The following is a 17,885-nucleotide window of genomic DNA, read 5'->3' as shown; positions in this document are numbered from 1 at the left end:
CTCCCCTTGCACTCTTTTGTTATTTAGACGTGTATAATCGCACAATTAAAAAAAGGATTTTCTTCTTATATACATATGCCAATTTTTAATAAATGCTTAAACAATCATTACTGTATGATATTGAGCTTTAAAATAAAAACAATTAAAACAAATATGAGGAAAATATGTATTTTAAAATTGGTAAGAAATATTAAAAAAAATCACTGACTACCCAACTTTACCCCGCCCCTCTCCCCAGAAAAAAAGCTGAAATGACGCCCTTGATTCTAAAACCGAAATTCTTGGGTTATCCCTCAAAGAAAATCTAAAAAAAAACAGTTTCGAATCTATACCGAAAATATTTTTTTAAATACGTTATTTCTATGAAATCGTATTAGAATATATTTTCACCAGTAGATATATATTTTCATGAGTGAAAATATAACTTATTTGGCTGGTGTTAGTAAAATTATATGATTTAACTTTTCTATACGTAGTAATAACGAGTGATCCAACATCAGCTTCAGAACTTGGGTTTTTTTTAAGCGAACATAAATTTGCAGATAAATTACCCGCGATTGATTATTAAACTGATATTTGCGTCTTAAACAGCAATTTCAAAAGCGTAGCACGAACTTTATAAAAAATTGCGACGCACACCTGTTTTTGAGATAAGCATTAAACTGTAATAGATGGTGGGCTTTTTTAACATTTTCTTACGTTCAACGAACGAATTCTGGAAATTTCGGTCATAGTAGACACTCTGATAAATATTATATTCACAATTTTTTTTGTTGAAAAGAAGCGTATCATTGTCTTGCATTTCGAAACAAAATAAAGGCGTATAATGTATTTTGGAGCGGCGCTGGTCACTCGGGTGTATTGAGAGAGAAAATGACTACATGTGTTGCACAAATATACAAATTTAAATGGCATTCGAGATAATATATTCATATAGTTGAGAACATTTTTTAAGTCATTGGCATACAATAAAAAGAACCCTGCGGAATCCCAGAAAGGGTGAAATTGATTCTTGCATACATAGTTCTATTTTTTATTCATGCGTGAAGCTGATATTTATACATATATAATAAAAAATGTGACCAGAGCCTCCGAACTAAATATTCGAATACCAAATATATTTGCCCGTTTTTTACTATTTGTTATCCGCATATTTGTCCAACTATTCAATAATATTTTTAATGGTAATGTAAGCTATAATCAAGTTAAAAGCTGAGCAGTTGCATACTACATAATGAAAAAAAAACACTTCATAGTTGCCGAAATTCCATTAATATTATGCAGTTGTAGATAAGTATTAAGTGTTTTATCTTTTATGAATTGATACGAGTAATGTTTAGCTCTGTTTAAATTAATTTGTTATGGTAATACTGTTTGAGCATACTGAGATAATAAAGTCCACACCAACAGCAACTAAATGAGTCTTTTCGGAAGCGGGAATAATTATTCAAAGTTCAAAACCTTTATTTCTCTATTATTTTTAAATTAAAATAAACTGTTTAGACACTTTTTATTGTTATTATGGAATAGTTGAAAATAACGAATATATATATTTATTTGGAAACTCTAATCGTGATGTTCCAAATATTTTTGAGATTCATCAGCTATGAATGCTAACAATGTATGTATTTTTTACGCTCTACCAATCTCAAAAGGCCAGTATCTGATCTGACTATCCAGCAGTATTAATACTGTCGTATGACCATAAGAGAGTGTAGCAAATTTAAATGCAAATGGAATCATAGAATACTTTCTCAATCAAAAGTAGACTATCGATGTGCATCAACAATGCGCCTTCTGCAGAATCTTCTCCAGAATCCAGCCATGTACCACGCACAGTGGCGTAATAAAAGAGCGGCGAAAGTGAACATGTCAGGCACAATAGCGAAGAGAGACGTGTGGGAAGGTCGCCGCCTTCGGTTTCGATGCGTCTTCTCATGCTTTCTTCGATTGTTGTGTGTGTGTGTACCAACAACCACAAAATGATGCCAAAATCGTTAATTGGCGAAAAACGAAGCACTTTCCATCTTAGAGCGCGTGCGAAAGAAATGCCTTTCAATCTCTAGATGGGCGACATTTGCACTCCATTGTTGCAAAGAACGTAATGTGATCATAAAGCAACGATTCTCATGTTCCGACACTCATTCACGTGATTAATTGAAAAAGAAAATGCTTTCATAAAATATCTGTATAAAACATTGAAATTTAACGCTATAAAAAGACGAGGCTAGTATTGTCACTGATACACAAACGACTTCATAGTTTACAACTGCCATATCTCATTCAGAATATCTGAAATTGTAAACTTTGAGATAAGCAGAAATATTTTAGTGAAGCATAATCGCCAATTGAGACCACCAATACGAAACGCACAACAACGCAAGTGGCAATTGAGTCTAGATTAAATTTCATCAACACCTACATACCTATGTAGGTGTTGATGAAAAAAATGTACCTCCAGTTTCAATTAAACATTGCGAAAATGTATATGCTTATAAAACATATTTACCGGATATGATAACAATACAGCGAGGATGCCAATATCGTACAGTTAATGCACACTGAATATATCCTCTTTTTAGATAAAGGTGCATGTCAAGAACAATGTATATTTTTGGCTTCGAATATCATTATTAGTTAAAGTTCAGTTTTTCGCGTGGCGTTGCGTATATTTATGCATCGTCTATATTTAGATATAAAAAAGTGTTAACGGCCCGTGCTTTCTTTCGCGAAAAGAAAATCTTGGCGATGTGCGCATTCTTTAAATAAACGCGTAAACACTTTGATTTTCTCGACGCGATGCGAACGCCCAAACCGAGTCAAAAATAAAGTGCACAGCAGTGGGCATACCTGCTGAGCAGGTGAGATTAAAATAACGCGCGAGAGGCGAAATTTAATATTAGAACGGCGGCGACAGGGCGTTCCCGATGTTTTTCCGACACAGGGGACCGGCAGGCGACTTAGTATCAGTTCCTTAAGATTCAATGCTCTTTTCTTTACACTAGTACAGGGTTTCCTAAGCTCTTCCTACGGTGAAACACTATCTGTACCCAATTGATTCCAATCTTAAAATAAAATCGTTCGCCTCAAATCACTCTTTGCGCGGCGTGCGATCATTATGAAACGTCAGTTTTTTAAACTTAAATTATTTTTTTTGGAATATTATATTGCATTGCATCTATTTGTTTGATAGCCTGCTCGTTTAAAATACATGACACGCTTCTGTCGCACGTTTACTTTCAGTTTAGATTTTTCTTGTGAGTCATGTTGACCTTTTTCTTTATGTGTGCATAGCCGAAGCCAAGAAATTGATTGTTAGTATTTTTATAAAAAACAGAAAATTATTTGTACCAGCAATACAAATAAATCCAAAATTAAAAAATCTTTTAAATAAAATTTTGAAAAAAAGGACAGTTTGTATTTACATTTCTTCTTTAATCATATACATATGTGTTTGGTGATTTCTAGCCATGTTACATTGAATTGTCAAAAATAAAATCCATCGATGGATTTTGGAAGCAATTTTTTGATACCAGCCGCAAAAAAACACCTGGACGTGTGAATTGTTATCCATGGTTCTCAATCTAAAAAGTTTTGTAAAAACAAAACTTTTGACTTCTTATTGAATATGCCCTAATATTCATAACTTCAAATATTGTCACAAGCTAGTATTCACCAAACGTCGTAACGCAATTTGTTTCGTAATCGCTAACAATATTGGTCATGATATCACAAATGGGCACAAAATCGAATCAAAACATCTGTTAAACAAGTTGACTAATATGATTAGCATCACACCCGTTGAATAATCAACGTAAAAGTATCTTAATTATGATATGAAAAGTAGCTGAATACATGAAGATAGCGAACGCTCTGGCTTTCGATTTGATACACAGTAAAGATTAAAAAAAGCATGATCTAGAGATTCTGCTTTTCTGAATATTAATAAGCAGCTATCATATTACTTCAAGTAAATCTTAAGATAAGGCAGACAAGGTCGCATATTTCGCATCATTCCACTTGAACAATAATTAACTAATTGGCAATACGCCATAAATAAAAGTTATGCCAATGAACAGATATATAATCCAACCGGCGAATTGGCATAAGCTAACTTGACATGTTTTACTTGTTTTGTTCGGTTCATAATATCATCATGCGCTTCAAATGACTGGTACTGTAACACGCACAAATATACTGGTAGGAAATATAGCAAGTATCTGGGCTGTTTTACGCTCAAAACCTCGAATTTTATATAATTTTTAATTGATATACTGTGTATGCATGCTTATATTCTAGTTGACGAAATACGTTCAAATCGATTTGAAAATTAAATAAGAAAAAATATTTTATGTGTGGTGATAGAGACAGGTCGCCTGTACCTTTATGCGAAATAATTAACTGAAACTAAAAATGTTGGGTGTATTATATTTAGCTGTATGCATATTGTTATCGTAATATTTAAAGTCCGCTGCAAGCTTTATTATTATAAGGGAACATCATCGTCTTTACGCATATGCGAATTGCACCCGGGCAATTCCGGATGCGAAAAGCTACAGTTGTTGTTTATATTTATAAAACAATATAATAATAGCATAAGTGGCATGGCAGCAAGGCGACAAACAAACTGCGACGCTTTTCAGAGCGCGTCCATTGAAATTTATGCGACGCCGGAGAAAGGTGCGCTGCCGCTGGAAAATTCAGACACGAAACGGGCGTGGCGCTGGCGAAAACTGGAAAAATTAATTGATGTGGGAAAGCTTTCGATTTTAAAACAACGGCATAAAAAATCCAGTAAAAGCAATAACAAAGGACTCTTGGTATCAAGCCCAAAAGGCTGACGTATGTGAGTACGAGTCCAGACAGTTTTATTGCTATGAAACAACAAAACTCAGGAAGCAAAAAATAGCCATTATATTTCACATGTCTGTGTACGTTGTTTTTATGTAATTCGAAAAATTACGCGCTTCATAGCACAACGGTTGTGCTTGAATTGGCAACAGTTTCCTACATAATAAATATGGTTATTTTGTTTGTTACGTCGAATTACATTTCGATCGATTCGAGTTTCGACTATTTAAAGATCGAAGTTTTGTTGTCGTTGAAAGAACACCCACAATAAATACCGTGGTCGCTTCGCAGTCGATTAGGTAAGACGTTTTATTTTCAAACCGCAAGCAATCTAAAAAGAAGAGTCATAGAGTTCAAATCGATCTACGGATCGTTCGGTTGTGTTCTACGGTTCGACCTTTGACACTTTGAGAATGGCTTTGTTTGTGCAGAAATTGACGTCGTTTCGACAGATTCCATTAGATGTTATGGAACAGATACTTTTTCACAGATTGCAAGTGAAACTATTAATTCTGTAATAGATTTTTGTTTTTCTCACTTGAAAAAATCTCACAAGAATATTTGGCAAATTAAAATCAAAAATATTAATATAACTTTTGCCTTTTTAAATATTGTCATATTTCTTATTATGTTCTCGAATGTTAAGTTAATATTAAATTGAGTTGATTTTATCAACCTCAAGTATGTACAATGAGACATTAAACAACAAGTAGACACGTATCAAAATTAGTAGGTTAATGAACATTATTTTTAGTAAAACTATTCAATATACATAAGAAAAAATAAATATTCACCGATTGTCTAAACATTGACAAAATAACTTATTTATACAAAGCTGATGATAAGAGGATCACTAACAATTATCGCCCTATAATATAAGGCGCATTACTCCTTTTTATATTTTGAACAAATTTATAGAAATTAAAATCATTTTAATATATTCATCAATCAACCGGAGTAATGGAATTTCGAGCGTATATCCATATCGTGTGCTTTAGAGCTAATAGTAGGGGTGTAAACCCAAACATGGCATCTATCTCAATTATGAAAAATTATGAAATGCATAGCTTTCAAACTGACAGTACTGATATATTATTTTAGATACAACCGACTTTAAGGCGTTATTTTTAAAGTCACGAGTGAAATACCCTTCGAAAGCAGCAACATTTTAAACCACTTTCCGGTTCCAGTACCTTTTTAAAAATGACTCAAAAATGTCTGACACGGACCCATCCTTTCTTATGCAATGGTATAAAATATATATATATATTATTCTCGAGAAAATTAACAAAATCAAAATTTCATTTCAGTTAATTCGGGAATGACCGGGAAGAGGTTTGTAGATAAGTATGTCTGAAAGTTATTTTTCGGTTCCTCAAAAAGCTAAATAATAATAAGTTTGAAGGGTAAAAAAGAAAGATAAAAATCATCGTCGTAATAATCTCATCGAAACATTAGAAAATGATACACGGTTAATCCAATTCAGAGTATTGGTTAAAGTATATTCAAACCGAATTTTGATCAATAGGAGGGCGCAAAAAGCAATTATTCTTTCTCAGAAGTCAAAAATCCACGTCAAAAGCAATAAAACCGTGCTATCACAGTGGAAACGCTCGGTTATCCAGCGTTCATATTAAAAAAATATAACAATATTACGATTTACAATAAACCTGTCGAATTTTGACCAATAAGAGGGCCAAAAACAATTCACGTCAAAAGCAATAAAATCGTGCCGTCGCCGTGGTAGTGGGTACGCTCGGTTATCTAGCGTTCATACTACGACTTTTATAATAATATTACAAATTAAATAAGGAACATATAAACCAAATTTTGACCAATATAAGGGCGCAAAAATCAATTATCCCTTCTCGTGATAATTGTTTTTGCGCCCTCCTATTGACCAAAATTCGGTTTGAATATACTTTAACCAATACTCTCATATTAGAAGTCTGTAGTAATATCGAAGTGCAGACAAACTATGCATCAATATGCGAGATGCGACGTCTTATATTCACTTGAGAGATGAGCTGTAAAACTTTAATTAGTTTTAGAGCTTTCATTAGGTCAAGTTGGGTTTGGGTTTGAACATCAGATTGACGTTTACAACTGTCAAATTGAGTTTCATAGGCATTTTAGAGCAGCATATAATTTAACTAGCGCCTATCCGTTTAATTATATTTTCGCTACAAAAAAAACATGTGATCCAATTCAAATTTCCTATGTTGGCAGCACTATAAATCTGACAGATGTCAATAATCACGCGTGTTTGAAGTGTCAAATGCTAGTTTGCAACAACATTTTTACGAAAAAGCGTTAAAATTGTTTAATTCCTCTACAGAAATAACAATTCTGTACGAAATGTGCATCGAAATTTACTGAAAGATAATGGTTAATTTCATCGTCCTACTGAGCGAACAATTCACAACGTAGTGAAAAAATTTGAAGAGACTAGAAGCATTGGAGATAGAGTAAGGCCTGTGCATCATTATGTCGCCCGTTTAGCTGAAAATACTTTTGCTGTAAGTGAAAGTGTGGCCGAATACCAGGAATTGTGAATTCCACGTCGATCGCAGCTTTTGGGCGTTTATTGTCTCCCTTTGGTATATTTTGCATCTGGATTTGCAGCTAAACCCGCAAACAATTCAAATAACACGATAACTAAAGCCCAGTGACCATGGATAGCAAAGAATTTACGCACATACAACAGGGAGTCGATGCTGAATTTTTAAAGAAAATCTTCTTCTCTGATGAGGTACATTTTCACCGCTCTGGTTATGTTAATAAGCAAAATTGCCGCATATGAGGCGAGGAAAGTCCTCATGTGATTCACGAGAGATCATTATATACCCAAAAAGTGACAGGTTGCTGTCATTGTGGTCAGGCGAGGTTGAAAACGACGAAGGCCGGACTGTAACAGTCAATGGTGAGCGCTATTGGCGCATGATAATCGATTATTTTTGACACGCAATCGAATATATTGATGCGGAAGACACGTGGTTCCAAACAAGATGGCAAAACATGCCACACACGCTAAGTGTCACGTCTACGCTAACAAACCCGAAGGGTTGGAGCATCTAAAAACCAGCATCCGCCAAGATATAGGCAAGATACCGTCGTGAAGCTGCTGCAAAAGGTCCAGAGGCGGCTATTTAATTGATATTATGTTTAATAAGTTATTTAAAAAAAAAAGGAAAATGAAGTTGGATTGTTATTTATTATAAAAGAGCACTTCACAGGCTTCCATAATGCGCTATGTTGTCCATTATACTAATAAACATTTAAATATACGAGTACATTCCACATATTTTTTAACATCCTTGTGTTTGGCAAGCACGTTGAGAGGCTAGATGGCTTGTGCAAGAGAAGCGTTCTCGCATAATGGACGCGATAGCGACTCTCTTAAGCTCGCACCCGAAAGCCGCGAATATATTTAATAAATATAGTAAGGAAAGACTACTCATCTCAAGCACGAGACACCGATTAAGAATCTAAACTAGGAAGAGAGTAACTACCCTCGAAGATCTCGCCTTTGCGATTCCATATCGTGCATCGTAGATGTCTATCGGCAGCACGCTCGGCCGATCGAGGAAGCCAGTTCATAACTCTTACATAAAAATATAATAATATAATCGAAAACGGCGCAATTGTTCGGCTGAAATCTGAACCGAGAACAGAACGAACGGGCGTGCTGCATTTATCACGCACAATTGAACGTGGCAGTTTCGCACGAGTCGGTTTTGCCGCCTAGGCACGCGAAAAACTAAAACACACGAGAGTGGCAGCGGATAAAGTTGTCGCAAAGAAAGAAGTTGCGAATGTAAAAAAATCCTAAAACTCTCGTTACGCCAGGGTGAACTGCGGCGACGCAATACTTCGCGCGCGTTGTTGTTGATGATGATGGCTCCTCCTTATTCAAATGCGGGCGGGTGAAAGTGAAACGAAAAGCGATATATAGAATGCGATCTGCGGCGCGCATTCCGACGTTGTAAAAAAAAACACACACACACACCAGTAAAGCAAGCGATATTTTTGCAGGTCGAGTTAAAAGTTTTCCAATTCAAGTCGAAGAAAAGTTGGTGCACGTTGCACAAGTGAATTTTCAAGTTAATATTAATAAATGTACTTCCGTCCGATTCTACATTACAGCTGAATAAAATATATTGAAATTAAAACTATCATAAAAGTCTAAGGCAGAGAAAACTAATAATCAAATTTGGGGTACAAATCGATCTCAAGAATAAAAAAGTTATAAGCATAATATGATTTTTATTTTGTTCGTATCGTGTAGTCAGATTTCAAGATGTTACGAATCAGAATGTAAACGTACGTGCTGATAAAATACCAACAAGATACGTAAGCGGTATGATGAATTCAGAGTACACTAGATTTTTTGTTTACTTCGATAATGCGTCAAGTATTTCCGATTTAATTTCAGTAACGTAGTACAGGCAGTTCTCGAGTACGACGGGGTTCTGTTCCACCACCTTGGTCGTAACTCGAAAAGGTCGTAAGTCGAAAATCATACAAAAAAAATTAAAAACAATGCATACATGCGAAATACAAAAACCACTTTTATTGCTGACTTCAAGTTGTTAACTAAATACTTTTTAGCAAATATCTACATAAATAATTTATTTATAAAAATTGATCTAGAGTATTTTTATCATCTGTGCTACTGATATCCATTGTTAATTCTTGAGATTTTTCAGCGGGTGCAGTGATAGTGCTTGTTTTTCTTAAAAAAAACATCCAGGTACGTTTGTACAGTTTGTTGTTTCTTTTCTCTATACATTTCATAATAACACGCAAGTGCTTGCTGAATAAGGTCGTGTACCCTCGAAGATCTATCGATGTCTTTGTCCATATTTTCATTTTTTTTAATAGCATCATTCATTTGGCTAAAAGCTGCAGCCATGTCTTTTAACACAAATTTTTTTGGTGGTTCTTCGAGTTTGTTCCATATGCAGTTCATACAATTCGTCGTTACTTTGGACCATCCTTTTGAGATATTGTTTATTGCATGAAAGATGTAATTTTTCCAAAATTCTCTCAATATCTGATGTTTGTCTGTTCCTGCAATTGCTTGGGCAAAAGTGAATCTTAAATAATGGGCTTTGAAGTTAGCAATACCCCCTTGATCCATCGGCTGTAGAATGCTGGTGGTGTTAGGAGGTAAATACACCACTTTTATACTTGGATGTGATTCCCTTAAGTGTGGAGGATGGCCTGGAGCATTGTCAAGAATCAATAAAATTTTAAAGGCTATGTCATTTTCATCACAGTTCTTCTTTACTTCTGGAATGAAACAGTTATCAAACCAGTCTTGAAATTATGTATGGCATAAAAAAAAAAAAATTTTTTTACAACTTTTTTTTCGTCGTAACTCCGAATGGTCGTAAGTCGAGGTGGTCGTAACTCGAGAACTGCCTGTATATGTAATTAATCACTATTTTATTTATTACAAAATCTTGTATAGAATTATCATTTGGAATCTTCTACTGTAACCCGACAAGGATAAATCTGTACCAACTGGGTAAGCCATAATGAATACCAGCAACTATTAATAAGCACCAGACTGATTCTGAGAATCGGTGTAATCTATATTATAAATCATTATGTGTAATATAATTTATATAATTAATAGATGTAACTGCAGCTGGGGCCGATTTTTTATTAATAGCACATTTTTATAAATAAAAAAAATTGAGTCTGCTGCCACAGTCGGTGTTATTAGTCTGAGACGTTAAGGATCTGTTTTTATATACATATATATAAATGTTACACTGAACATACTATATAACCAGTGAAGTTGTATTTTTCATTAGTAGAAATATAATTTCACTCTCTCAGACAGTTAACTTTTTTTTTTAGTTGATAATTGACACATTTCATGACTTTTTATGAATTTTAATTCCGCACATCAAGGGCTTGCCTTCGATGGCGAAGGAACAAGAAATAAATTATAGAGGCAATAATTATCAATTTTATAAAAATTCTCTTACAAACAGTATTTTTTAAGAATAAAAACCAACATGTTTTTATAAATGTATTGGAACCTTTTCATGTTGAAAGATAGCATTGAGTTAGCTGTACTATAATAAATTTATAGAATGATTTGTTTTGCAGAATTTGAATGGCCCTGTTCCAAAGTATCATTCCTATTTAACGACTATATAATGAATAATGATTCTTTGGTTGTAAAAAACCGTCGAAAAAGCGTTCTCTATATTGTAATAACAACTCGATGATGTGTGAAAAACATAAAAAATAACACACGACTGAAGATGTCACATTATATTTCTGTCCCGCAATAAGAACAACGATTTCGCTACAAGAAAAAGAGCCGACACGCATCAGTCAACACGCGGCCTTGCAAAAGGCGCGAGACTCCGATGAATGAAAGAAATTATTGTGGTCACATCATCGACGATCATTGTTAACGTTTCGACCTTCGATAACGAGGACATACGTACATACGCACATAAGCGAGAGGCAACTTTCTCGATCGATTCCACTTCATAAAAGTGCCATATGCTTCCATAACGCCGGAAGAAGCGGGATAACATATACATGCAAATGCGTATATATCCACCAGGAAGGAAGGCTTCACTAATCGTTCTGTTTACAGTGTCAAGGCGACGCCGGACCAGATCCGGACAATGCGGAAGACCGCGTCCGTCAACCGTAAGCGACTTTCCCGGCGGCGGGACCGGCTCTCGGGGTGAGGAAGCGACGTCTCGCGAGAGCAAAACGGTCTCAAGAAATAGAAAGTGGTAGCAGCGGCAGCAGCGCCCGCCGGTGACCTTGCGTATACTTTCGAGCGCGGAATCCACTACGGTTTTTCTTACGGTAAAACGGAGAGAATTAACTGCTCCGCTGCGACGACTGCGATGACGATGGCGGCACGTAACGGATCGAAACGGTCAAATTGTTTCGCGCAGATCGATATGTGCGAAAGCCGATTCCGGCGTAATCGGATTTCGCGAGATTAATGCGTCGAAACGTCGCGGCTGCACAGTCACGCTAATTCGGATTTTCTTTCGCAATGTGACAATATAAACTATCCTTATAATTGGAGAAAATTGGAAACAACCGCAGAGCTAAACACGAACAGCAATTTGGACCGATCCAAATTTGGTTTATAAGAATCGATGTCAACCGCTGTAACGCCTCAATTAAAAACATTTGATTTAGATTTATAAAGCCATTTTTATTAAAAGTAAACAGTAAGCAATAATCAAGCGAGCTGTACATTTATAAGAAAGAATAAAACTAACCAATTTTTTATACGCTATTGCTGGCACCGCAGCTGCGCTTTAGGTCACAATTTTGAGCAAATGGAAAGATATTCATGATCATTATATAAACATTTTAGTAGTGGCGATCTACTTCTCTCCATAAAAAATTATCGCGATCTACTAATATGCAAGGGGGCAATAATATTTTTTTTTATAAGTTCACAAACTTTTCTTATTGAATCCATTGTGGTCCAATATATTAAATCACAAAAAATAATCTTATTACTTATTATTTATAAATAATTTATATAGGGTATAATCCTGTACCCGTTACAGATGTTGGGACCACTACCTCAAAAAATCGTAAGACATCTGCGCCTGGATGTTGCTCACCTTGGCGTGCATAGATCCGCGGTGAAAAGGTTATTAGAGAAAAAATATATTAAAAATCTGGGATAAAGTGATCTAATGTATGTACGTAGACGCCAACTGAAGAATTGCACTTTTACGTATGCTAAAAAATATACGGAGCTTACAAACAGCTTTAAATATAGAACGTCGCGTCTACTCTATAAGTGACCAGCTAACAAATATGAAATTAGTTACCGACTGGCCATCAACGCCACGCAGTGGATGATTCTGTAACTAGGTGAATATTTAACTAATAATCAATTGTGGGCATTTTTAAAACTTGACATCCGATTTGACACGTAGGTGGTGATAAGGACAGATTGCATTTGTATTGTCGCGCGTTTGAAGTTTTTAAAACAAATATTCACATTTTATATTAATCAGAATTAAATACATTAAAATATTATATCGATTTATATTTTTTATTAAATAACATAAACAGTGTGCGATAAAAATAAGAACATTGAGATAGTGTTTATCGAAAAAAAATCAGTTATCAAGCTGTTGTTTTATACGTTGTTGTACCTTTATGTAAAAATAGAGTATCAGTGATTGTTTTTTGGCTAACTTCCTTAATATGACATTCATAATGCTTTTAAATAGAGGTACAGATAACGTTTCACTATGCTGATAAATGCATTTTAAGATAATGAATTTCAAGCTGCTTATATAAAACAATTTAATCATTTATGCACAGACATTTCGCCGTTTAATTCGCATATGAATCTGCAGTTTAGCTAGTGATTCCAAAACTTTCGATCGAATTGTCAATCATTGCAATCGGTAGACCATGAAATACGAACGCAAACATATTTGGCATTATATAACAATGTCGGTTGTATTTATTTATTAACAGATATTGAAAAGCACACAGTGTACGCACTAGTATTTACAAAATAAATTTTTACTCTCGTTACTCTCCAAATAACGGAATCGAATATTTGCTTCATTGCAATATTCAGTTATGAAGAAAAACCGAGCCCATGCCGAGGACAACTGTACATCATTATATTAAGCGATTAAGCGAAATGTTACGGTAATGTAATCGTAGACATTAAAAATGAACAGCTCGTTTATACTCTTAAGCAATCTTAATTTGCACACGCCAATAAAACGATTTGTCCATATAAAATGATAATAAAATTTTATTGGCGATAACACACACAAATCTAATTTCTAAACGTTTCAAAATTTTCAGTTGCATGCGCCCAAGAAGAGAAGTGAATTTCTAAAATTTCCATTCTGACATATAGAGCGTAACCACTCGGCCGATACTGACCTGTAATCTCGGACTTGCACAGTTATAAAAATAATTGAGCAGTTTAAAATTTGAGACATTTGTATTTAAAGAAATGTAAATATATCTTAACAGCATTCGAGTAACACGCATTATCTTTCTACACTTTGCAAATACTATTTATTGTAGTATCAACCGCCCAAAAAACTCACGGAGTTAACTCGCACGTCTTAGTATTCATTTCCCAGCGTTTTTTTTAAACATTATATTAAATTTGTATGATCAAAAATTCGGTGGATCAGTTTATTCGAACACATGTGAGAACTGATCCTTGAAAAAAAGTTGAATTAATTAAAACATATCCCATTTGGAAATACAGTTAAACACCTCGGTATGGTCATGAATACCAAACTTGGGCGGAAGAAACATATAAATCAATATATAATAGAACAAAATCAAATCCCGAAACCAGTTTGAGTCACTTTGAAATAATTGTGAATGCTCTGTGAAACGTTTTGGTGCTAAACATGAAACGAGGCTCCAACAGCACGTCAACATCGAGGCAACAAACTCCTCAACGTGGACAATTAGAAAAGGCGGCTGATGAGTTTGATAAGCTTTTCGATGCCAATGAGTAAACCCTTTCGATGCTACGGACGTCAATTAACGTCAACATAAGATGTTCCACCAGTGCTATGGACATATGGAGTTTTATGTGTTTGCAATCAATTTTAAGAAATCTAATGAAAAAATCAAAACAACTATTTAAATGTCGAGCAAATAATATTAGTGTTTTTAAATTCTTTTAAAATAATAAGTGACAGTAAATCAATTCACTATATGGCAACATTGAAAGGGTTAAAACATAAATTATCGATTGTTGGTAAATCGGGAAAAAAGATAGTAATATATAAAATAAATATTAAATATAATTAGGAAAAATTTTGTTTCAGTTGACCGAAAAATAAAAAATGTATTACAAGACGTAAACAAAATGAGAGATGTCCTAAAAGGAAACAAACGTTCTTTTTGGATAAAAGCCAGTCGTTAAACAATCTTTGTTTTTACTTTTAGACACACGGAACATAAAAATTGGTTTCTTGTGCCAAACCACATAATAACAACAGTGTAATTAAAACAAATTATTACAATAGAACGATTATATTATATGTATGTATATAATTCTAGATTTCTGTGTAAATAAACATTTGTTAAATGTAAAGCAGAATGCGAATTGGAATTGGAATGCGCATGCGCACAAAACGTCAAACGGTAAGGAGCTCATGGGGTGCGGGGTGCGGGGTTTATGATTTCTCACCTTGAAGACCTCGGAGAAGAAGCCGGAGCCGATCTTCTCCGGCAGGAAGTCGTCGAAAGGGTAGAGGGCGGCGACGGCGGTGCGAAGGGCCCGACAGGAGGAGCCCGTGACGTAGCGCTCGCGCTCGCCCTCCGCCTCCGCCGCCACCACCCCCGCCCCGCGCGCCCCCATCACCAACGGTGCACCATCGCCCGACGCATCGCAACCGTCGCACCGTCGCACTGCCGCACCGCTACACCGCTCCTCACGGCGCACGCACAAACACTGCCCGAGCTGCCATCTTTGCGAACCTAACCATCGCAATCGCGATCGCACTGCAAGCCGAGGCCGAAACGAACGTCGTAACGGCCATTACATATCTCAAACCGAAATATTATTTTAATGCTTATCCCGTTTTGAATTCTTTGTTATTTCTTATTAATCGTTGTAAATTAAAATAAAATTATTTTTTTAGCTCCCTCAGCATCCATAATTATAAAAAAATTTACAATTTTTTTAATGTCCTCCGTTGATATTATTCCAAATTCTGGTCACCTTCAAAGTTGCTTTTACTAAAATACTTTTTCTTAAATATATAACAAAAATAAGGGTAGGGGTAGGCCGATAATTACTTTAGCGGGTGAACCCTTAATTTAAAGTTTCACCTCTGGTGTGAGGAGGGTTTGGGGGTGTTAATTATTTATTCATAATGGCTTAAACTAGGCGGCACTGATGCGACGGCGGCGGAACAAGTACATTTTTTGGCAGACCGCAACGGGAGTTTGACGACCAGCGGTGCCTTGTCCGTCGATGGCTCATATCGTTTTATCATGTAACTAAATCGTAAACTTTGTGAGTAATTGCCATCCATTAGTCAAATTAAATACCGACAACGTTTTGGCCATAACAAAATCTATATATAAATTGGCCCCCATAGTTTTTTATGGAATTTCAGCGATCTTCCCAAACAATTTAATTCAGCACAAGCTTTAAATTTAAAAATGGCGTTTAACACATAGAATCGCCAGTAATGATCACTCAAATTCACGTCTATGTATAATATTTAAAATAAGTGATTTGATTGTACTTGTTTGATGATTATTAATGATGTTATTGAATTTGTATATTGTTATTATTAAACTATGAAATATATGTGATATTTTTCTTCTATTGATATTAACTTGTGTAAAATATTACTTAATAAATTTTGTATTCGTTACACAATATTTTTAGAGGAGAGAAAGGAACATATTTTATTCTAATGTAGCGTCTCATAATCACCAGAGGCAGCCCTGGCTATAAAATTGTCTACTAATATGCGCTTGAATTATGAAATTCACAGGGACACTGTGCAAGAACCGTTTAAAAGTAATTTTACAAATGTTATATCGCAGATTATTTATTATTATTTTTTTTATATAAATATTTGAAAATTATTATTTTATACAGTGTCTAATATTTATTGTTTTCCAGTTCCTGGCCAAAGCCATTTACCTGGGTATCTATTAATTGGTTCTCACTTTTATTTATTTATTTTTAGGGCAAAAAAAAAAACTTTGTTTCTTATTACGTTAGCTAGCACTTTTTTTTTACAAATATTCATGTTACCTTATTAAGGTTTTTAACTAATGGGTTAGAATGATTTTTATTTCTGTCATGGTAATTTACTTTAAGTTTATCGAAATAATCGCGTAAAGTGTATATTTTTAAATCTTTATGTATATTTGAGTTTCGGACAAACCATTGGGCATTTGTCGCCATTCTTAGCGCAATATTTTGTTGCGTTTGTAGTGATTTCAAATAATTACGACTAAGTATACCTCCCCAGACGTGGGAGGCATATGAAATAACTGGTCGGATGATCGATTTGTACAGGAGCAGTTTGTTTTTTACATTTAGTTTGCTCTTTCTGTTTAATAATGGATATAGACGAGCACGAGTTGTTTTGACTCTTGAAGTTATGTTATTTATATGGGATTTCCATGTTAATTTGGAGTCCAGAGTTAATCCTAAGTATTTGGCTGAATTTTGCCATTCGAGGCTTTTATCGTACATTTTTAATTTAGAGAGATTATTATTAGCATAAGCGTGTTTTCTCCTGCGATTAAACATTACAGCGACGCTTTTGTTGGGATTTGCTGTTATTAGCCACTTATCGAACCACTTTTGAATAGTGTTGAGTTTGTTTTGAAGATGAATTATTGCACGATGGGGGTTTTTATAAGAGCATAAAATGGCGGTATCATCCGCGAATAGAACAGTAATTACTTTTTTATATGGCTTGGAGGGAAAGTCGCTAGTAAAAATTGTAAATAATAATGGACCCAGAATTGATCCCTGCGGAACGCCTGCCAGAATAGGTCTCGGACTCGATGAATGGTTTTCCAATTTAATTTTATAGGTTCTATTTTGAAGAAAAGATTCAATTATTTTGACCAGTTCAGATGGAAATTTGTATTTTATAAGTTTAAATAGTATACCATCATGGTATACTTTGTCAAACGCTTTGGCTATATCCAAAAATACTGCTCCTGTTGTCATTTTTTTATTAAAGCCCGACTGGATGTGGTTCACAACTCTATGCAGCTGCTGCGTAGCCGAGTGTTCCGTTCTAAAACCGAACTGTTCATTGGGTAATATTTTATTTTCTATTACATGTTTTAATAATCTACGTTGGATAAGTCTTTCAAATATTTTACTCGCGACGGGTAGGAGGCTTATGGGTCGATAGCTCGCGGGAAGAGTTGGGTCGGTACCGGGTTTTCTCAGAACTATCACATTAGCTTGTTTCCAAACTGTTGGGAAATACAGACAGTTAAATGATGCGTTTATGATATTAGGAAAAAAACTG

At 35.0% G+C, this 17,885-nt stretch overlaps 1 protein-coding gene across 1 annotated transcript in view; it reads right to left on the bottom strand.

Moving 5' to 3' along the window:
- cdi (serine/threonine kinase) overlaps positions 1 to 15,386 on the bottom strand; it is a 42,386-nt gene extending 27,000 nt beyond the window's left edge. Inside the window, exon 1 of the mRNA XM_088190998.1 lies at positions 15,056 to 15,386. Within this exon, the coding sequence (XP_088047124.1) occupies positions 15,056 to 15,226 (171 nt within the window). The 5' untranslated portion in view covers positions 15,227 to 15,386. The remainder of the gene's footprint in view (positions 1 to 15,055) is intronic.
- Positions 15,387 to 17,885: the final 2,499 nt, after the last annotated feature.

Source organism: Plectrocnemia conspersa, unplaced genomic scaffold (genome assembly GCF_051122295.1).
Source record: "Plectrocnemia conspersa isolate PC_06_02 unplaced genomic scaffold, ASM5112229v1 ptg000001l, whole genome shotgun sequence".
Classification (NCBI taxonomy): Eukaryota; Metazoa; Arthropoda; class Insecta; order Trichoptera; family Polycentropodidae; genus Plectrocnemia; species Plectrocnemia conspersa.
The sequence above is the reverse complement of the archived record's forward strand: the minus strand, read 5'-3'. Positions and strand labels throughout refer to the sequence as shown.